Source organism: Piliocolobus tephrosceles, chromosome 1 (assembly GCF_002776525.5).
Source record: "Piliocolobus tephrosceles isolate RC106 chromosome 1, ASM277652v3, whole genome shotgun sequence".
NCBI lineage: Eukaryota > Metazoa > Chordata > Mammalia > Primates > Cercopithecidae > Piliocolobus > Piliocolobus tephrosceles.
In genome coordinates, this window is record NC_045434.1 from 36,604,832 (window position 1) to 36,628,472 (window position 23,641).

At 36.4% G+C, this 23,641-nt stretch overlaps 1 protein-coding gene across 4 annotated transcripts in view; it reads left to right on the top strand.

Annotated features, from left to right (window-relative positions):
- The window catches only part of CEP350 (centrosomal protein 350), a 163,246-nt gene that overhangs the window by 83,544 nt on the left and 56,061 nt on the right, over positions 1 to 23,641 (top strand). For 3 of the 4 annotated variants that reach the window (XM_023194268.3, XM_023194269.3, XM_026448164.2), the window contains 9 exons: positions 93 to 256; positions 4,585 to 4,695; positions 5,115 to 5,255; positions 6,524 to 6,660; positions 7,511 to 7,633; positions 11,509 to 11,678; positions 15,979 to 16,175; positions 16,759 to 16,943; positions 17,427 to 17,514. In XM_023194268.3, coding sequence (XP_023050036.2) covers positions 93 to 256; positions 4,585 to 4,695; positions 5,115 to 5,255; positions 6,524 to 6,660; positions 7,511 to 7,633; positions 11,509 to 11,678; positions 15,979 to 16,175; positions 16,759 to 16,943; positions 17,427 to 17,514 — 1,316 coding nt within the window. The remainder of the gene's footprint in view (positions 1 to 92; positions 257 to 4,584; positions 4,696 to 5,114; positions 5,256 to 6,523; positions 6,661 to 7,510; positions 7,634 to 11,508; positions 11,679 to 15,978; positions 16,176 to 16,758; positions 16,944 to 17,426; positions 17,515 to 23,641) is intronic. The other variant, XM_023194270.3, reaches the window with a different exon arrangement.

Genomic DNA, 23,641 nt, shown 5'->3' on the forward strand with positions numbered 1-23,641 from the left:
AGTTGATTTTGGCTCTTAAAATGACAGATTTTAGAAATCTGAGGTGTAATTTCATGTTAACTTTTCCATTTGACCATTGTCATGCCCTCCAGGTTCTAAGCGCTTTTCTCCTGCTGGCCTCCATCATCGTATGGCAGCAGAACTCAGTTATCTGAATGCCATTGAGGAGTCGGTGCGCCAGCTGTCAGATGTGGAAAGAGTTAGAGGCATTTCACTTGCTCAGCAGGAGAGTGTGTCTCTAGCTCAGATCATAAAGGTATTTTTGGAGTTTTCCTTTTTAGCTTTCTGTGGTTTTTCTTTTTTCTTTGCTATTTAAAATAGTCTTAATGATGACTTAAACTACTGTGCCAAATAGAAAAAAAATCGTCTGCCATATAGCATCTGTAAATAAATAGTCCTGGGAAAAACCTATCAGGACACTAAAAAGATACGGTGTTTGGCAGCAGAACAATAATAAAGTCATTCTCTCTCAAATACTTTGTTTTCTGCTTTGCTTAGTTAACAGTATAAAAATCATCTAGTCAAACATTCTTAATATTGTCTCTTTTCATTGAGAGGTGAGAGAATACTGAGGGTTTGTTTTTTTAAAAAAAAAAAAAAGCTTTATTTGTACCAAAAGAGAAGTTTCTGAAATCCGGGTGTTTGAGAAAGCCAGGATAATGTGGATTTTTCTTTAGCAAACAAAAATCCAGAGATGGTCTAAGCACTCTTCGTTAGTGGAACTGCTTTACAAAACAACGACGACGACAAAACCCTGAGTTGTTACCTACATAGTATAAAATACACAGATGTTAAATGTACAGTTTTGATGAGGTTTTTTTGTTTTGTTTTGTTTTGCTTTGCTTTTTTTGAGACAGAGTCCCACTGTTGCCCAGGCTGGAGTGCAGTGGCGCGATCTCTGCTCACTGCAAGCTCTGCCTCCCAGGTTCACATCATTTTCCTGCCTCAGCCTCCCTAGTAGCTGGAACTACAGGCGCCCGCCACAACGCTCAGCTAATTTTCTGTATTTTTAGTAGAGACAGAGTTTCACCGTATTAGCCAGGATGGACTCAATCTCCTAACCTCGTGAACCACCTGCCTCAGCCTCCCAAAGTGCTGGGATTACAGGCGTGAGCCACCGCGCCCAGCCCAGTTTTGATGCGTTTTGACCAGTGTATATACCTGTGTAAGAACCACCCTAATCAAGATATACAACCCTTACGTTGTTACCCCAGAAAGTTGACTCATGCCCATTTTCAATTACTCCCCCTTCCAAAGGCAATTACTATTCTGATTTCTGGCACCATAGTTTATTTTTGCCTGTTCTAGAACTTTGTATCAAAGGAAGTGGACTTTGAACTCTGTGTTTAGCTTATTTTCAATATCAATTTAAGATTTATCCATATTGTTTTATCAGTAGTTTTTTGTTCTGTTTTTTTGCTGAGTAATATTCCATTAATATCACAATTTGTTTATCAGTTTTCCTATTGATGTACATTTGGATTATTTCCAGCTTTTGGCTGTTGTGAATATTCCTGCTATGAACATTTTTAAACAACTCTATGCATACTACATATGTTTTCATTTTTCTTATATAAGTACCTAGGAGTGGAATTGCTTGGGTCAAGTATATGAAACTTTCTAAGAAACTGCCGTACAGTTTTCCAAAATGGTTGTAACACTTTATCCTCTTGTAATATATAGGAAAATTCCAGTTGTCTGTATTCCTGCTATCATTTGGTATTATCAGTCTTTTATTTCAGTCATTCTATTGAGTGTGAAGTAGTATCTCATTGTGGTTGTAATTTGCATTTCTCTTGTTACTGATGAGACTGATTGTCTTTTTGTGTATTTATTGAGAATTCTTTTGTGAATATCTGTTCAAATCTTTTACACCCTTCATTATGGGGTTGTCTTTTTAATTACTGATTTATAGGAGTTGTTCATATATTCTGGAAACAAGTCCTTTTCAGATGTATTGGAAATATTGTATTCCAGGTCTTGGCTTATCTTTTCACTTTTTAAACTGTGTCTTTGAGAAATAGAAGTTTTAAGTTTTGATGAAATCCAGTTTTTAGTTGCTTTCTTTTGTGGTAGTACCTTTCATTTTCTAAGAAATCTTTGGGCTGACTGTGGTGGCTCATGCCTGTTATCCCAGGACTTTTGGGGAGGCCAAGGCAGACAGCTCACTTAAGTTTAGGAGTTCAAGACCAGCCGGGGCAACATGGTGAAATCCCTTCTCTACTATAAATACAAAAATTAGCCGTCCACGGTGGTGTATGCCTGTAGTCCCAGCTACTTGCGGGGCCGGGGGTGGGTCGGCTGAGGAAGGAGAATTGCTTGAGTCCAGGAGGCAGAGGTTGCAGTAAGCCAAGATTGTGCCATTGGACTCCAGAGTCAAACCGTGTCTTAAAAAAAGGAAGGAAGGGAGGGAGGGAGGGAGAGAGGGAAGGAGGGAGGGAGGGAGAGGTGAGGAGAGGAGGGGAGGGAGGGGAGGGGAAGGGAAAGAAAGAAATCCTACACTAGGATACTAAGATATCCTAACATTCTCTTATGTTTTTTTCCCAAAAGCTTTATAATTTTAGCTTTCATATTTAAGTGTGTAGTCCTTCTCAAGTTAATTTTGGGATTTGATGTGAGGAAGAGAGTCAAAGTTTATTTTCCCTAATATGGATATTCAATTGTTCCAGCACCATTTTATTAAAAAGACTTAAATTACCTTAATGCCTTTATCAATGATTAAGTAATCAATTATGTGTAGATCTATTTCTTTTTTCTTTTTTTTTTTTTTGAGACGGAGTCTCGCTCTATCGCCCAGGCTGGAGTGCAGTGGCGCGATCTGGGCTCACTGCAAGCTCCGCCTCCGGGGTTCACGCCATTCTCCTGCCTCAGCCTCCTGAGTAGCTGGGACTACAGGCGCCCACCACCACGCCCGGCTAATTTTTTGTATTTTTAGTAGAGACGGGGTTTCACCGTGGTCTCGATCTCCTGACCTTATGATCCGCCTGCCTCGGCCTCCCAAAGTGCTGGGATTACAGGCGTGAGCCACCGCGCCCGCCCTTGTGTAGATCTATTTCTAGACTCATTTTTCATTAATCTATTTATCTATCTGTAATGTCAGTACCATATTGTCTTTATTACTGTGGTTTTTTAGTGAGTCTTGAAATCAAGACATAATTCCTCCAACTTTGTTTCTTCTTTTCAAAGATGATTTTGGCTATTCTAGGTTTTTTACATTTCCATGTAACTTTGAGAATCAGTTTGTCAGTTTCTACCAAAAAAAAAAAAAAAAGCCTGATAGGATTTTGATTAGAATGGTATTGAATCTATAGATCAGTGAGTCTGGGGAGAATTCACAGCTTAACAGTGTTGCCTTTTCTAATTCATAAACATGATATATTTTTCTATTTATTTAAATCTTTGACTATTTCTCTCATTAGTATTACTGTTTTCGTTGTAGAGGTCTTATACATTTTAAAATGTATTCCCAAATGTTTTATGATTTTTGATGCTTTTTTTTTTTTTCAGTTTCCTTTTCCGTTTGTTCTTCCCAAAAGACTTGTCAGACAGTTCTTGGTGTGGTACTGTTCCCATACTTTGCAGCGATCCCATCATTCCTGCCCTCCTCCCGCTAAATAGCAGTAGTGTTGTCCAATCATTGTAACAGCAGAAACTCCCTGGACATTTACACATGTTTCCTGGTAGAGGGTGGGGAGGGACTAATGCCAACTTTGTTGAGAATCATTGTATTGAGGAAATGACCCCATTGTAGTGGAGGGCCATGCTGACCTTGAAATCTGAGTCAGCGCTGAGGTTTTCTGCCACTTTGGACATACATTATAATTCTGGGTTTCCAGATTTGGGCAGAGCATTACCACAGCCTTACATACAGCCTTACCGCCATTTTTTGTTTTGTTTTGTTTTGTTTTAATTAAAAAAAAAAAATAGAGATGGGGGTCTCACTATGTTGACCAGGCTGGTCTTGAGCTCCTGGCCTCAAGTGATCCTCCCATCTTGGCCTCCCAAAGTGCTGGGATTGCAGACATGAGCTATTGCGCCCAGCCCTTACCACTTTTTGAAAACCTCTATTATTTAGCACTATTTCAAAGGAGATGAAAAAATATATATATTTATAGATAACATTGTGTGGAATTGTGGTAAGAAAGGGTCCTGGTGACAAGGAAACCTTATATGGAGACATCTTTTTTTTAATGAAACTACTACTTCAAAGTCAAAATAAAAGAGTCATAAAATTGTGAGATGTGAGGCATTATTTTTATTTTTACACATAAGACATTTTTTATCTCTTCCAAAAAGTTGGGTGCTATAGCCTTTGCTTTCTAACCAGCTTTTTGATATTAATTCTTAGTCCTATATTCACTGGAAATTTTTATATTACTACATTATTTGGCACATGGGAGGTGGTCATTAAATATTTTGATAAATGGTAAGTGGCTGTTGACTATTCTTTTTACTGTCTTTCCTTTTGGTTCTAATTAGTTGCTTCAAATGATTTGTATTAGTAAGAGAGCATGGTATGTGTTATAGTCACTGTGTTAAAATAGTTTAGTATTTGAGAATTAACATTTGACCATTACTTTGAAGGCACAACAGCAACGCCATGAAAGAGACTTGGCCCTCTTGAAACTGAAGGCTGAACAAGAGGCTCTGGAGAGTCAGAGACAATTAGAAGAAACCCGAAACAAAGCAGCTCAGGTAACTTATTTTGCAGCAGGTTCTTGTTTTTTAAACCTAAATTTGTATCTTGGAAATTACTTTAGCATTCTTTTAATTATATGGGAGAAATATATATATATATATATATAAATAATAAAGTTTTAGTACTTTTTGTGGAATAATTCCATGTCATTTGATTTTTGTTACAACCTTCTGAAATAAACTGTCAAGACTCATTTCCAGTTTAGGGAAATGGCAACTGAGGTACATTGTATTTACTTATCCACAGATACAGTAACTTGTGAACAGTGGAGTTAAGACTTAAATCATGAAATCTGGATTGTAGTAAAGTGTTTTTTACTACAAATAAGACATGAAATAAATTTATAAATTAAAATTAATTTGGGAGGCAAGGAAACTAAAACATAACTTCTTTTTTAAACCTCTTTTATTTAAAGGTCCATGCAGAATCATTACAGCAGGTGGTTAAATCACAACACGAAGTAACTGAAGTCCTACAGGAAGCAACATGTAAAATAGCAGCTCAGCAGTCAGAGACCGCTCGCCTCACCACAGATGCAGCACGTCAAATCTGTGAGGTAGATGCCATTGAGAATCCTTCTCTTTTTAGTTCTTTTTAGTCAATCTGAGTAACTTTGGTCTTCAGTAATGGGTTTCTAATATCTTAGTAAATGCATACTTTGAATTAGTGACTTTTATTGGGGGCCATACCCTATCGAAATAAGAGGCACCATTGATTGTGATGTGTTGTACATGTGAATGTTACAGAGGCAGAAAAAAGATGAAGAGCTCTACATTTCCACCCTCTGGTAAGCTTTTTAGAAAAGTATCAACTTTATTGATGTATAATTTATAAGCAATAAAATGTACCCATTTTAAGTATGCAGTTTGGTGAGTTTTCTCTCTCTCTCTCTCTCTCTCACACACACACACACACACATATCTCCCTATAACCATCACCACAATCCAGAAATAGCATATTTCTGTTACTTCAAAAAGTTTCCTCATGTCTCTTTGCAACCAGTCCATAATCTCAGTCCTGGGGAACCACTGATCTCCTTTGTGTGAAGCTGTTTCATTTTTACCCAGAATGATATTAGTTACTGTCTTTTCTATAACAGGGGGATAGCCAGAAGTAGTTTTATTTTTGTCTCTACATAGGATATCACAATTCATAATTGATACAGTTTCACTTTATTTTAGCAGTTACACGTTTTTAAACCAAAAGTTAGTACTATTTGTAAAATGACTTAGTTATTGGAAATCCATGAACCTACTATATGTTGGGTATTATGGAGTTGTACGTTTTAGTATAAAATTGAGTCTCCTTTCTCAAGAAAATTTTAATGGTAGACAACATTAGCAAAGATTTCAAAACACTTTAAGTCATTAGTAAAAGGAATAGCTCAAAGTAGTGCTTGAACAAATACCGAATGAATAGTACATGCAGCACTTGCAGTAGTGGTTAAGAGTAGGGAAATGTACTTCACCTGTTGGTCAGCAAAGAGTTAGAAAGGAAGTAGTAATTAAATTGATTCTTGAAGGAAGATTTAATTTTTGGCTTATTACTGCTTATGATATGCTTTAAAAGGTTTTCTGTCTAATTCATAGATTGTTATAGCTAGGTGAAACCTTAGAAATCATGTAGTCCAACTCTGTTTTTACAAGATGAAGCTGTTGAGACTTAAAGAGGCTAAATGACTTGTCCACAGTATTTCGTCTGTTAGTGGCAGAATTTGCTTGCTCTCAAGTCAGTGATCTTTCTTTCCAAGACACTATGCTCCTTCTCAGTTCTGTGACCTTACCTTTTAATACATTTGCCTTTCTGGTGTGTGTTCATGTTCAGATGGCAGAGTTGACTAGAACTCATATCTCAGATGCTGTCATGGCTTCAGGAGCTCCCCTTGCAATACTATATGACCACCAACGGCAGCACCTTCCAGACTTCGTGAAACAGCTGAGGACCAGAACTGAAACAGATAGGTTAATATTCATTCATTCAGCAAATATATAATGACTGTCTATTAGGTTAATATTCTTTCAGCAAATATGTAATGAGTATTTGTTGTCATAGGCATTATTTTTGGTTGGGAATACAGTTATGGGCATAATCGAGTAGGGAAGATAAATATTACTCAAATATTCAGTTAAGTGAATGAATACTTATACACTAATTTAAGTGTTATGAAAGAAAGGAACACATGTCTCAGAGATATGTAACACAGGAATTTGAATAGCCTGGGGGTGCCACCAGGTCAGAGGAGGCTTTTCTGAGGAAATAAAGCTTGTGGTAAAGCTTATGGTGCAATCTAATGAATGAGGAGTTAGTAATGTAAAGGAGGTAAAGAATAGGTAGATGAAAAGCCCTGAAGGAAGAAGGAACATGGCATATTTAAGAAAACAAATAAAGACCATTGTGGCTGGAGGCAGAGAGCAAAGAAGATGGTATGAGATGATGCAGGGATCAGATCATGGTATAGGACCTTGCGGACTTAGGATTTTGGAGTTTATTCTAGGAGCAATGAAGTCATTAAAGAGATTATTTTTGGCAGGACTGGATGACATTACCATATTTGTGTGTGTGTGTTTTTCTTAATCATATTTTGACTGTTTCTAATTCTTAGATTTTAAGTCTCTGTTTACATTCATTGATACTAGGAGTGATTTGTGTTTACTTCCTTAGTAAAACAGAAGACATTCTTTAATGTGTTGTAAGTTATTTTATAATATCTATTTGTTCAAGATTTTATGTCATTTTGCTATTAAGCAGTACTTAAAATCTTTCCATTATTAAAGACTTTGAATGTTTAATCAGTTTTTATTTTATTTGTAGGAAAAGTTCATCTGTTTCACTCTCTCGGAGGAAAGAAGGGACTCTTGACTCAAAGCATCAAAAGTATTCCCCTTCATACGATAGTTATTCTGAGTCTTCAGGATACAAGAATCATGATAGAAGGTGAAGACAATTTGATTTGTTAGTACAGTTTAGTAAACGCTGATAAATGGCTTAAACGTTGCTTTCTTTGATTTCTTAATATTGTTTATTTAAATAGAACAGTGTGTTCCCATCAAAGTGCTAGCTTCCCTAATTAGCCAATTTACAAAATAGTTGGTCCGTGTAATAATGTAACTACTGTTCCTTGAGAACCTACATTGTATAAGCATTGTATAAATTGTTCTTCCTGCATATAATATTCACAGCAGCCTTCCAAGGCAGATGGTGTTATTCTTATAGGTTAGAAAACTGAGGCTTATGGAGATGTTAAGAAACCCATTCAAGGTCACATAAATAATGATACATCAAGGAATTGCACCTTAATTTATCTGCCTTCAAAGACTGTGTTTATTGTACATTTCCTTGCTGACATTCATATTTCCTGATGTTACAAATTTTTATTGTTATAAAAAATATTGAATAGGCCGGGTGCGGTGGCTCACGCCTATGATTCCAGCACTTTGGGAGGCTGAGGTGGGCAGATCACCTGAGGTCAGGAGTTCAAGACCAGCCTGGCCAACATGGTGAAGCCCCATCTCTACGAAAAATACAAAAATTAGCCATGGGTGGTGGCGTGTGCCTGAATCCTGTAAGCTACTCAGGAGGCTGAGGCATGAGAATCTCTTGAACTAGGGAGGCAGAGGTTGCAGTGAGCCAAGATCACACCACTGCACTCCAGCCTGGGTGACAGAGTGAGACTCCGTCTCAAAAGAAAAAGAAAAAAATTGAATAGCTTGTCATTGCTAGTTAGTATGATATGAATGGCTATAGCTTTCAATTATGGTTCCATCTCGGATTAGAAGATTTTAGAGGCTACTTTACAGCATTTTTACAGGTAACATACTGACATTGTCAAGTATAGTAAAACACCAATTTTAAAAATTAAATAATGAAACTAAAAGACATGAAAATGTGGGAAAAGTACCAAAAGTTATTGAGTAGCTATTATGTCTCTGAAACTATCTGACTTTCATTTAACCTTTACTGACACCTTCACTGTAACTTCATGTCAACTATCATCTGGATTACTGTGGTGAACTCCTAATACTTGTCCTCATCCTCTAATCTTTCTCCACTCTATTCGTTAGCCACATGATAACCGGAGTGATTTTTTAAAATTTCTAGCCAATTTGGTTATTCACCTATTTGAAATCTTCAGTATTCCCTCAGAAGATTCAAATTAAGGTCCAAATTATTTATCCTGGCATAAAAACTTTGTTTATAATTGAGCCTTTGGTCCATCTCTAGCCCCATCTCTTGGCATTTCCTCTTTTACTACTCCATTCACTATTTCCAGTTGACTAGAAGAACCCTGCTTTCTGTCTTCTGTGCCATTGCATATGATATACCTTCTTTCTAGACCATCCCCTGTCTCATTTCATTTAGTTTACTTTTACTTACCTATCAAGAATCAGTGCTACCCCATCGGCTTTAGCTCTCACCTAAGTGTTCTCCTACAGCACAATGAGTATAGCTGTGACAGTCTTGACCACCCTATGTGTACATGTTTCTTTGTTAGTCAGTTACATTCTAGACTAGAAGTTCATTGAGGGCTTCATTGTCATCAACCGAGAAAGAAACTCAGTAACCATTAGCAGTTACTCCCTATACCCTCCTCTGGCAACTACTATTTCCTGTCTCCATTTTCTATGGATTTACCTATTCTGGATTTTTATATAAATGGCATCATTACAGTATGTGGCCCTTTGTGACTGACTTCTTCCACTTAGCATGATGTTTTCAAGTTTCATGCATGTTGTAGCATGTATCACTACTTTGTTTATATGGCCAAATTATATTCTATTGCATGGCTATCCCACATTTTATTTATCCATTCATCAGTTGGTGGACATTTGGGTTGTTTCCACTTTTTGACTGTTGTAAGTAATGCTGCTGTGAACATTCACATACAACCTTTTGTGTGGATATGTTTTCATTTCTCTTGAGTATATATTTAGGAATGGAATTGCTGGATCATGTACGGTAGCTCTATGTTTTACTTTTTGAAGAACTGCAAAACTATTTTCCAAAGTAACTGCAGCATTTTATACTATTTTCCCACTATGTAAAATTTTTCTACAATCCTCACCAATGCTTGTTGTGTTTTTTATTATAGCCATCTTAAGGGGGGACCATGCATACTTGTATCATCAGAACTTAGCAAAGTACCTAGCACATGATAGGCAATCTACTACAAATTTACTGAGTGAATGATTAGCACATAGCTGGCAATTGGTAAAGTCCCTTACTGTGTGCTGCATTACATCTTTTACCTTATTGCTTTATTAGAAGATTTATCTTTTCAAAAACTTATTAAACCAAACAATAGCATTATATTCTGATAGGTATTATCATAGAAATATACACACACAAAAAAGTATGAACACAGGGACAGAAGTGACCAAAGCTTCCTTGAGAGTAGGGGTGGGGTCCATGCAGTCTTCTCAGAAATAACACTTGAACTGATTCTTTAATTCCTTAGGTCGTTAGGCAGACAGAGCAGCAAGGGAAATTTCGAAGAAGAAATAAGTATGTGCTGAGGATCCTAAGTATATTAACCCGGCTTGTGTAATGAATGAATAAACCAAGAAATATAAGAAGGAGAAAGGAAAACACTTAGGGGAATATATGCTTAGTTTGTTGGCTGAGGAATAGCCAAAATCAGAAGTTCACATGGCATTTCAACACTTGAAGCTTAAAATCAAGGAAAGGGCAAAGATAGTGATACAAATTTGAGACTCACTCTAAGTGATAGTAGTTGAAGTTATGGTTAAGATTGCCCAAGGAGAACATGTAGTATAAAATCGAAAGAGGGCCGGCATGATAGCTTACATCTGTAATACCAGCACTTTGGGAGGCCGAGGCGGGTGGATCATCTGAGGTTAGGTGTTGGAGACCAGCCTGGCCAACATGGCGAAGCCCTATCTCTACTAAAAATACAAAAAAAAATTAGCTGGGTGTTGTGGCACATGCCTGTAATCCCAGCTACTCGGGAGACTGAGGCAGGATAATCTCTTGAATCCGGGAAGTGGAGGTTGCAGTGAGCCAAGATCGTGCCACTGCACTCCAGCCTGGGCGACAGAGTGAGACTCCTTCTCAAAAAAAAAAAAAAGTTAGAAAAGGACCAAAACAAAACCATCAATTTAAAGAAAGACAGAAAAATTTAAAGCAAATGAAAGAAACAAGGAAAGCTTGTTAGAGAGTTGGGAAGAGAAGCAGGTGAGAGTAAAGTCATAGGATATAAGAATGTTGACATGATTTCAAGCTTACAGAAAAGTTGCAAGAATAATAGAAAGTCCTCAAATAGCTTTCGTCCAGATTATCCTAACCTTTTACTGTATTTTGTTTAGCAAGTAGAGCTTTTAAAGGAGATATTGTCAACATCTAATGTTGCAAAGCAATAAATTATCTATTGGATTTAGCAATTCAAAGTATAGATAAAGCTTATTCAGAATAGTTTTAGTAGAGCAGTTGGGATGGAAGCAGATTGTGATAAACCGTGATGTTAATGAAAAGTAGAGAAGTAGAAACAGTGAGCAGCAGCTCCCTTTCCCAGAAGTTTGATTTTGAAACGAAGGGAAAAAAGGGAATGATAACCTAGCAACACTGCCTATTATGATTATTCAAACGCAAAACCTTCCTCTCTCCTACTCATCTTTCTCATCTTTTCCAAAATATTCTCAGACTTATGTTACTTTGTTTTTTCTGTTTTATATTGCATCTTCATTTTTATCTTGACTATAAAGTACAGTCATTTGGCCAAATAAGTTTACTTTGAAGCTATAATTCTTATTTTGTTAATTTTGTTGTTGTTGTTTCCATGTATCCATAAAAAGAAGCAGTAGTGGTAATAGCCGCCAACAAAGTCCTTCAGTTCCATCTTGTCAGGAAAATGAGAAGAAACTTAATGGTGAAAAGATAGAGAGTTCCATTGATGAACAGGTTCAGACTGCTGCAGATGATTCTCTACGAAGTGATAGCGTTCCATCTCTTCCTGATGAAAAAGGTAACTTTCTTTGCAAATAAATGTGTAACCATTTGTTTGGAAACCAGTGGAAAGGTGATCCTTGTTATAAAGTAGCAAATAAGCTGTATGCGGTGGCTCATGCCAGTAATTCCAGCACTTTGGGAGGCTGAGGTGGGAGAATTGCTTGAGCCTAGGAGTTTGAAACCATCCAGGGAAACATAGGGAGACCCAGTCTCTACAAAACAATTAAAAATTAGCCAGGCTTGGTGGCACAGCCTATGGTCCTAGTACGTGAGAGGCTGAGATGGGAGAATCACTTTAGCCTAGGAATCAAGTCTACAGTGAGCTATGATTGAGCCATAGCACTCCAGCTTCGGCAACAGAGCAAGACCCTGTCTCAAAAAAAAATTAAATAAGTAAATAAAGTGGCAGACAACTTGACTGCAACTGTGTTCTAGCATTTTGGAATGTAGACATGAAAAGTGATATATTTGGATACTTAGCTGAGGAGATTTCTAACTTTATTTCGTTAATATTTACTAAACTTTATCTCATGAATAATATAGTGTTTCTAATTAAAGCACTGATGACAAATTTAATTGTAGATAATATTTGTAAACCTTAGAAGGAAACACAGTAACCATGTGTGACTTGTTTGTACCATGGTGCCTGGGCTTCCAATAACAGTGAATAAATAATTTTCAAGTGACTATTTTAAAATATCATGAACAGTGACTTTATTTAACTTCTTTAAACAATACTGAATTACTTGCCCAGTGCTTTACTTGACTAGCAGAAATACAAAAACAAAAATGTATTAGTTGGACTGCTGCTACTTCTGGCTATGATGGAACAACAGGGACTAGATTTGCTTACCCTCTTTTTTTTCATTTTTTATTTTTTATTTATTTTTTAATTTTTTGTGTGAGACAGAATCTTGCTCTGTCACCAGGCTAGAGTGCAGTGGCATGATCTCAGCTCACAGGAACCTCCGCCTCCTGGGTTCAAGCAATTCTCCTGCCTTAGCCTCCTGAGTAGCTGGGATTACAGGCATGCGCCACAACGCCTGGCTAATTTTTGTATTTTTAGTAGAGATGGGGTTTCACCATACTGGTCAGGCTGGTCTTGAACTCCTGAACTCATGATCTGCCCGCCTTGGCCTCCCAAAGTGCTGGGATTACAGGTGTGAGCAACTGTGCCCAGCCTGCTTCCCTCTTAAAGCAAGTAAAATATCAGGCAAAACATGAAGTAACTATTTTTAAGACAGTGGGCCTCAGGCAGTGAATTGTGTTGATTCATGAGAGACTGGAAACAAATGAGTGCTACAGTTCTACCAGTTTACTGCCTAGGGAGTTTCCAGACTGCAGAGCATGGAGCCCAGTGGTCTTCTTGAGTTGAGGAAATTGAGTTAGGAATCTGAAGAAGCCAAGACAGCTAGAATTCACAGGGCAGCCACTATCCAAAGAACGAAACCCTTAAAAACCTCTTACGTAGGAGAAAATATAAATCTAGGCAACATTTGGTTTGGTGATGACTTCTCAGGTATGTAACACCTCAAGGTATGATCTGTGAAAGAAAAAATTGATGAATTGTGCTTTATCAGAATTTAAAAATTTCCACTCTGTGAAAGACTTTGTGAAGAGAATGAAAAGACAAGCCACAGATTGGGAGAAAATATTTGCAAATCACATCTTTGATAAAGGATTTCTATCTAGAATATGTAAAGAACTCTTGAAACTCAATAATAGAAGGCTGGGTGTGGTGGCTCATACCTGAAATCCCAGCACTTTGGGAGGCTGAGGCAGGCAGATCACCTAAGGTCAGGAATTCGAGACCAGCCTGGCTAACATGGTGAAACCTCATCTCTACTAAAAATGCAAAAATTATCTGGGCATGGTGGTATGCACCTGTAGTCCCAGCTACTCAGGAGGCTGAAGCAGGAGAATTACTCAAACCTTGGAGGTGGAGGTTGTAGTGAGCTGAGATTGTGCCGCTGCATTCCAGCCTGGGCAACAAGAGTGAGATTCTGTCTCAAAAAAAAAAAAAAAAAAAAAATTCAATAATAGGAAAAATGACTCAATTTTTTAAATGTACAGAAGATCTGAACAGATACTTTATTGAAGAAAATATGCAGATGACACATAGACACAGGAAAAAGTCTTCAACCGCATATATCATTAAAGAAATTAAAATTGAAATCACAGGATACCATAACACATTACTAGAATGACTATCAGAAAAACGGATAATAATAAATTGGTGACAAGGATGCAGAGCAACAGGAACTTGCATACATTGCTGGTGAGAATGGAAAATTATATGGTCACCATGGAAGATAGTTTCATAGTGTCTTGTAAGACTTAACCATACAATCCAGCAATCACATGCCTGGGTATTTACCGAGTGATCTGAAAATTTACGTCTACATAAAAACCTATATACTGATGTTCATAGCAGCATATTCATAATTGCTAAGAACTAGAAGCAATCAAGATGTCCTTTACTAGGGGAATGGATAAACTGGTACATCCATACAATGAAATACTATTCAGTTATTAAAAGGAATAATCTTTTGATTCATGCAACAACATGGACAAATTTTACAGTCCTGCGCTCTACCAGACCTCCCCTCTACCAGGGGAGCTATTGAAGGGCGCGCACTTGGACGAATTTTAAGTGAATTTTACTAAGTGAAAAAGCAGGCCCCAAAAGTCTATCTGTTATAATATGATTCAGTTTATATGACAGTCTGTAAAAGGCACAACTAAAGAGATGGAAAACAGTTGGTTTCTAGGTATTAGGGGGAAGAGGAAGTAGTTGACTGCAAAGAGGATGCATGGAGGGACGTTTAGGGTGAAGGAACTGTTACATAGAGTAGTTGTTCTGTATGTATGTATGTTCTGTATGATGCTGTGTATTTGTCAAAACCTTGGAACTGTGTATCACAATGAGTAAATTTTAGTATCTGTGAACTAATCATGCAAACACACACATGAATCAGGATATTGGGAGATCCCAAAATGGAACGCAGCCTGTGATAAATGGATCTAACTGTATTACAAATATATGGCATAACGACATTGAAGCAGTTAGGGGAAAAGAGCTGACCTAAGTAAGTAACTTTGGAAAATGGTGTCTTGAGTGGAAACTATTAATATAAGCCTAATACAAAAGGAACGGTACATAAACCTATACTCTAGTTGGATAATAGTTTTTCACAGGGGTACAGGTTAACAGTACTTTACATATATATTGGGTTTGAACAAATAAGTAAATGAGTGTTGGATGGTGGGAGCCGTGTTTCTCGATGTTGGAAGGGAAGATACACAAGAAAGGAAGACTAGAATGAACTCTGGTACTGGATCATAGACATAAGTATGAATTCATGTTTAACTGGCTGACTGGATGGATACAAAAGCAATTGTAATTGTGTGCGTAAGTGTGTGCACACACATGTATACATGGATTAATATACATCCATATATTACCTAGCTGTGTCCACTGAGCAAGTGCAGAAGCAGTGATACACCCGTAGTAACAAGGACAACTAGTGCCTACAAATTCTTTCTTTCTTTCTGATTTTTTTAAGAGATGGGGTCTTGCTCTGTCACCCAGGCTGGTCTCAAACTCCTGGCCTCGAGGGATCCTCCCACCTTGGCATCCCAAAATGCTGGGATTGCAGGTGTGAGCCACTGTGCCTGGTCCCTAGATTGTGGTTTCTAAGTATCATTCCTTAATAAAATAAATAAGAGCTTTTTGGAGAAATGGCTGATTCTAGGGCTGTAGGGAAAATACAATTTGAGCCTGGAATATCTTGTAGTACCAGAAAGTGAAGAAATATTCAATAAAAACAAACAAACAAACAAACAAAAAAAACCATGTCAAAGGCACATAGGAACCAGCCTGAAAGATCTGTCATATTCTAATTAAACTTGGAATTAATGAGTTTTTTAAAAAGATATTTTTACTTGCATTTCTTTGATTGATAGTAATGTTAAACAGTTTTTCACTTTTACTATTTATATTTGCTTTGTAAAACAGCATCTGATCTGACCTTTTTTCATTTTTCTATAGGTGCATTAGTGGTTTTCTAATTGATTTGTAAGAGCTCTCTAAATTTTTTGCAACATTAATCTTTATATTTCTTAACCTAATATTTCTAGGTATTTTTAGAGGTTTTTTCCTTGCTTGTAAGGGAAATGAATTTTAATATTTCATGTCTATTTTTTAGTGATCAGTTTTATGAATTTATGTTGGATTGTCCCATAAAGAGGCAAAGGGCTACTAATAACTGAGAACAGTTATAATGATAAAATCTACTTTCTCCATATTCTTTTAGACTCAACATCTGTTGCAACAGAATATTCTCTGAAATTTGATGAATCCATGACAGAAGATGAAATAGAAGAACAATCATTTCGATCATTGCTACCTTCAGAGAGTCACCGCAGATTTAATATGGAAAAGAGAAGAGGTCATCATGATGACTCTGATGAAGAAGCTTCTCCAGAAAAAACTACACTGTCTACTGCCAAGGTGTGTTTCACTTTATCTGTGGAGGTAAATGGTTGTGGATATGTTCTCTCAAAGATATGAGAAAACATTTTGTACTTGTCTCATTTGTCAGCTACTGAATGATTTTTCCAAGATACCAGTTTTATTTTATAGTTTTCCTATGAAATCTGGCTTCCCTTTCCTTACAAAGTACAATACAAACTTATTTTTTGGAATGATATATGAGGCCTTTGAGGATCTGAGCCAATATTATCTCTCTAGCTTTTATACTGGCTTCACTCTTCTAATGCTATATTCCATTTAGAAATTTACATTCGTTCTTACCAAATTGTATGCTTTTTGGTTAGCAGAAACAAATTCTTATCCCACTTTGGATCCTTGGGACAGTAATTGGCTTGCAGTACTTTATTAAAATTTTATTGGCTGAGTAAATTAGCAGATGAATGTTAATCTGCCTCATGTGCCTTTTTAAAGAATATTCTCTTACATTGTTGATGGCCTTGTTAAATACATAGTTTGTTTTTGTAAATGCATACCTCTTTTAGTGGAGTTAAGTACCAAAAGGTTAGATGATGATAAACAAGAAAGAAATCATCTACTTTAGGAACTGAACATGCCATTCTCAGGAGGACAAGATAGCTTTTCTAAATTTACTATGGAGATGGTTCGACAGTATATGAAAGAAGAAGAAATGAGGGCAGCTCACCAGTCTTCACTCCTGCGTCTCCGCGAAAAGGCCTTGAAGGAGAAGACTAAGGCTGAGTTGGCCTGGTTAGAGCATCAAAAAAAGTAAGTTCTTTCAGTGAGCACAGTTTTCACTGATTTCTTCATTCATAGAACGGAATGCTTTATATTTTAAGATGTTTTTGTTTCCTCATTTGATTTGATTTGAGCAACCCAGTTTCTCAGGCTAGAAATATGGCAGTCATATTTGATTTGTATTTCTTTCAAGACCTCCTCTTACCCACATAACATTTTCTTTGCATTCCTGTTTTATCACTTAACTGACTGTAATCTTATGTTGTCATATGATACAATATTGTAAATTTCCCAAAGTCCTCTGTCTTCAGAGGACACATTCTAGGGCTTGCATATACCTCAGTAAAATACTTACTTGGATATGAATGGTTACAGCTACTTGTAGCAACTGCTTTTCACATTTGAAAATGTTAAATTGGTTTGTAGACTTTTTAGTAGTCTAGAATTCTTGACATTATTCAAGTAAGAGAAATTTAATCAAATCTTTGTCTGAATGAAAAATATTATTTGCAGACATCTACGAGACAAAGGAGAGGATGATAAAATGCCCCCACTCCGGAAGAAACAGCGTGGTTTGCTTTTAAGGTTGCAGCAAGAAAAGGTACGTTAGGGAAGACACCCCTTTAGGACAACTTATAAGGCAAGTTAGTTTATGGAATCTATTATTTTGCCTGATTTCTTTTCCTTATTATTGCCTTAAATGAGATTTAGTTGATACTTCCACTGTTTATGTTCATACTACTATAATTATAGGGGTTGCTTGATAATCTACTGTATTTCTCCTAAATTAGGATTGTGTGTCACTGCTAAATTAATAAAATACACAGGCAAACTTTCTACCTTCATGTAGTAAGTAGAAGAAAAATACTCTTTTGAAATACATATTTTAAAATTTAAGATATGTGTAAAAGAATCTATTTGGATTAAATTTTAAGTTATTGTTTCCCTAGACTTTCATGACATATTAATTACATATTGATAAATATTTTGGCTTAATGGACTTAGAAAGACCTTAGTTTTGAATTCTGGAGAGGCAGCATGGTGGTGTAGTGGTAAAGAATTCAGGCTCTGGAGTTAGATTTCCTAGGCTAAAATCCCAGCTTTACCAGTTGCTGGTTTCATAACCTGGAACAAGTTACTTAACTTCTCTGTGTCTCAGTTTCCTCATCTGTAAACTGAAGATAATAATAGTAACATACTTTATAGGGTTGTTTTGAGGAATAAGTGAGTTAATACATAAAATAAACTTAGAACAGACCGTGGCACAATGGTAAGTGCTCAATAAATGTTAGTTGCTATTATTTGAATTCCAGTGTTGTCACTTGCAACTGTGTAATCACGGTCAAAGTTTAAGTAACTCTCTGAGACTTAATTTCCTCATCTGTAGGAGTGGGATTATACTTCATATGGTGGTTGTGAGGATTAAATGAGGTAACATATGTAAAGTGTGTTTCACTGTGCCTGGTAAGTATTCAATAGATTCTAGTTATTTTTATTTTTTTCCATATTAACCTGTTGTCAGATGCTAGCTACTATGTTAGATGATTTAGGACCTAATTATCTGAATTATATATTAGCTTATTACTTAGTTATATGTTTATCCCAGGAAACATTACAGATGATATGAATTTGAATAAATTCTGAATTCTATTTAAAAAAAAAAAAAAGTTGTGTATTTTTAATCCAAAAAATTGATTTTAAAATAAATTAAAATTTTTTCTTAGTTAAAATAAGTAAATAACTTTCTATAATGTTACAGTAGCTTTCTGTTATAAAATAAAATGAAAACAAGATTTATAAATTTATCCCTCATTCTGTGAGGTTTCTTTTCACTTTCTTGATAGTATCCTTTGAAGTATAAAATTTTTCATTTTAATACGTCTGATATTTTATTGCATGCCTGCTAATAACACATTTTTTGTTTTGATTAGTTTGAAAATGTATTTGTTTCACCTTTATTTTTGAAGAATATTTTTAATAGGCATAAAACTATTTTCTTTCAGCACTTTTAAAGATATTTTTCCATTATTTACTGCTTTCTATTGTTTATGTGGAGAGGTCAGTTATCTTAATCTTGTTCTTTTGAAGGTTCCTTTTAAGATTATTTAAAAATTATCCAATTTTTCAGTAGTTTTACTATGATGCATGTAGGTGTGGTTTCCTTTGTATTCATCCTATTTAAGATTTGCTGAGCTTCTTGTATTGGTTGTTTTATTTAATCAGTTTTTCAGAAACTGTCTCTTCATGTATTGCCTCTGCTCCTGCCTCCCTTTTTTTTTTTTTGAGACAGGGTCCCACTCAGTTGCCCAGGCTGGAGTACAGTGGCACGATCTCAGCTCACTGCAACCTCTGCCTCCAGGGCTCAAGCAGTCCTCTTACCCAAGCCTCCCCTGTAGCTGGGACCACAGGTGTGCGCCACCAGTGCCAGGTAATTTTTTGTAGAGATGGGGTTTCGCCATGTTGCCCAGGCTGGTCTTGAACTCCTGGACTCAAGTGATCCCCCAACCTTGGCCTCCCAGAGTACTGGGATTACAGGTGTAAACTACTGTGCCTGGCCACTTCTGCCTCATTCTTTTTCTCCTTTCCTTCAGGGACTTCAATTAGACATGGGTTAGACCTTTTGACCATTTGCCACATCCCTTTCCTCTGTCTTGTTTGTATTTTATTCCTTAAAACAAACAAATTAAAAACTAAAAACACTGTGCTTCAGTTTGGAAAGTTTTTATTGACCTGTCTTTGAGTTCATTAGTATGTCTTCTGCTTTGCCCAATGCACTGCTATGTGTCTCCAGTGAATTCTTAATTTGATTTGTTTTAGTTCTATAATACCCAATTTTATTCTTTTTAAAATAGATTTTAAGTCTGTTGAAATTTTCTACCCTTTAATCTACTTGTTTTTTTTTATTTGTTTGTTTTTATTTTTGAGACGGAATTTCACTCTTCCTGCCCAGGCTAGAGTGCAATGGTGTGATCTTGGCTCACTGCAAACCCTGCCTCTCGGGTACAAGTGATTCTCCTGCCTCAGCCTCCTGAGTAGCTGGGATTACAGGTGCACCCAGCTAATTTTTTTGTATTTTTAGTAGAGATGGGGTTTCACCATGTTGGCCAGGCTGGTCTCAAACCCCTGACCTCAGGTGATCCACCCGCCTTGGCTTCTCAAAGTGCCGGGATTACAGGCATGAGCCACCGTGCCTGGCCTACTTTTCTATCTTTTTCTACATATTATCCATAGTTATTTTAATTTTCTGTACTGTTATTTCTTCCCTGTCTGCTTATATGTAGCCATCTGTGCCTCTATTACTACTATTGTCTGTTTTCTTTTTTTTTTTTTTTTTTAACTATCATATGGCTCCTTTTCTTTGCATGCCTAGTAATTTTTTTGTTAAGTACTAGACAACAGCATATAAATAACTGCAAAGGCTCCAGCTGATAGTCTCTTCCCCCAGAGAGGATTTATCCTTTCTTTTGCTATTTTATTAGAGTTTTCTTTTGCTATTTTATTAGAGTTATCAACTGTTCATCTTAATTCATTCAAAGATTGTGCTGGGTTAGGGTTGTAGAGTTGGTAAGCCTCAGTCTACTTCTGGTTTGCATTGTCCCTGGGTTGGGGCTCTCCAGGGCTTCACTGGAAACCCAGTTACTCAGCACAAGAGACTGGGGATTTCTGCTCTGCTTTCGAGACTTTTCAGGGTTAACTCCTTAGCCCTCTATGTGCTCCTTCAGAACTTGACAACTGCTTTGAGGAGAATGTGAGTTTGAGATCTCCTGAGTCTCCAGTTTTGTCACTGCGGCTCTGTATAGCTGGTTAGAGTGTTGACTTGTGTAACCACTTTGAGTTGAGAGCAATTGCCACTACCTGGTTCAGTTGAGGACATATATGATATATGACTCAGCAGTTCTGTCTTGGTATATATACTAAAAAAGCTTTCATATGTGTGCAGGGGAAAATGGAAACAACTTAATTTCTTCAATAAAAGAATAGATGAAATAAAACATATTCTTGCAAGAAAGTATAGTACTACAGGAAACTGAATGTATTAGATATCAGCACTGTCTATAGAGATACCTGAAATGATAGTAATTTTCTATATCTGTGTTGTCCAATACTGTAGGTACTAGCCACATGTAGCTAGAAGCTGTCATACTGGAGAGTGTAGCAGTAGATCTGCCTTTACCAAAAACCATAATGTTCTTTTTTATAGAAAAGCAAGATGCAAAGAATATATACAGTATTAAACCAGTCATGTAAATTTTTTTAACGTAACCAATTAGTAGTATATGTTCTGTGGAACCACTCATGCATCAAAAGCAAAAAACCACATATAGGAATGATGCACTTCTGGGGAAGAGAGGAAGGAGGAAGAGATTGGCATGGAGTTTGGTTTCATCTGTATTTATCTATTTATAGATAATAACATATTTGAAACAAATGTGCAAACTGTTAAATATGTTTAATGCCAGTGGTAGGGATATGAGTGACTACTTTTTCTTTTTGTAATACTTAAGAATTTTTTAAGTAAATGTGCAAAATACACTCTTTGATCCAATTAGTTACCCCTGAAAAGTTGCCCTATAAGGTTGAAAGAACCAAAGTGTAAGAATATATGTGCTAAGATATCTATTGCAACTGTAGCAGTAAGAATTCTTTTGGCTAATAGTGAAATGGCTGGCTCTAAGCAATTTGGTACAACCGTATCCAAAAAAGAGAGACTGTATTTTCCTATGTCTTACTAGTTTTACCCTCCCTGAAGTGATAATCGTAACACATAAAAATAACCATTTTAATAAAATGAATAATTCACTTACACCATTCACCATTTTAAAGTGAACAATTCGTTTGTACAACTTTGTGTGTTCTTACAAGAGGAGCAAACCTTGTTCCCCAAGTATTCCTTCGAAATTGTCTCTTTTTTCTTTTAGGCTTGAATTGGGTGAATTTATACATTATTTGGTTCAGAAACTCAGGCCTAGGTTAGTGGAAGTTTCAAAATGTACTTTGTGAAACTCTGGCCTCTAAGACCCTTTCACAGGTCTGGAAGATCAAAACTATTTTCATAATGATACTCTGATATGAATTTACCCTTTTCACTGTGTTGACATTTGCACTAAATAGTAGAAAACAATGCTGAGTAAAACTGCTGGTGCTTTAGCACAAGTCAGTGGCACCAAACCGTATTGGTAATTGTCTTATTCTTCATGCCACTTACTTGCAGTTAAAGAAAGCAAGTTTCATTTAGAATGTCCTGATTGAGTAGTAAGAATTATTAATTTTATTGTCTTAAACTCTTGAGTACATGTCTTTTTTGTATTCTGTGTGACAGAAACGGGAAATCCATAATCAGACACCTTTGCTCGATACCAGAATATAGTGATTAATTCAAGGAGAAGTATTTGTGCGCTTGTTTGAATTGTGAGCTTTTTTAAAATTTTTTTTTCATGGAATAGTATTTTTACTTGAAAGAATGATGATTCAAGGCAAACTGTGCTAATTCAGATTTGGTTATTTGACAAATGTTTTTCTCAAAAACGAAGCAGTATCCCTGTCACTTCAAAAAAATAACTGACAGTATATGTTGCCAATGATAAAATTCAAGCTTTCACACACAAGTCAGGATTCTGAAAACTTTCCATTGCCCACCCAAAATAATTTTTCTTTTGAGATTAATGGTGATATTCATGAGTATAACTGTTTGATATTGCATAATGAAGTGTGTCAACATTTAGAAAATCCGCATAACTTAGTGAACCAACATTTTCCCGGTGATCAATGCACAGTGTTGAAAAAAATCAAGCTAGACGATAAAGAGATGTGCAAAACGCTAAAATATCATTCTTTTCACTAAATTATTTTTTGTTTTGGAAAATATAGTTACTTTCTTTAAAATGTACACAACCATTGTGTACTCCTTAGGGAATGAGAATAAAGAGCAAATAATATATTTGCTCATAATGTATTTAGTATTATAAAAAATGGTTTGACGCTCAGAGTCCCCTGACAGGGTCTCAAGACTTCCAGGGACTCCATAGAGCACACTTTGAGAACTACTACTCCAGAAAAATTTATAAATGTGCCCAAGAAGACAAAATATATAAGGCTCTTCACTTACAGCATTGTTCGTACAATAGTAAAAAATAGACAACAACCTTAAAATCTCACCATATGGGGTGGGCACAGTGGCTCACACCTATAATCCCAGTGCTTTGGGAGGCCAAAGCAGACGGATCACTTGAGGCCAGGAGTTTTTGAGACCACCCTGGGCAACATAGCAAGACCCTGTGTCTACAAAAATAAAAAATAAAAATTAGCTATGCATGGTGGCACGTGCTTGTAGTCCTAGCTACTTGGGAGGCTAAGGTGGGAAGATCACTTGAGCCCACAAGTTTGAGGCTGCATTGAGCTGTGATTGAGCCACTGTACTCCAGCCTGGGCAACAGAGCAAGACCTTGTCTCTAAAAAATTTTAAAAATAAAAATAATCCCACCATATGGGTAATAGATAAATATATGGTTCTCCACTGTAATGTTATGCAGCATTAAAAGGCATAAATTAGCATGGTAAAATATCAAAAGTGATATCTAGTAAAGCAAGATTTAAAACATATACATATGATAGTTATAAAATATTTTTAAATATACAAACCAAATAGTGTATCTTTTTGTTTGCAGATAAGCACAAATATTTTTAGAATAATTTAAAAAGAATGTGCTGGAAGGATAGATACCAAACCC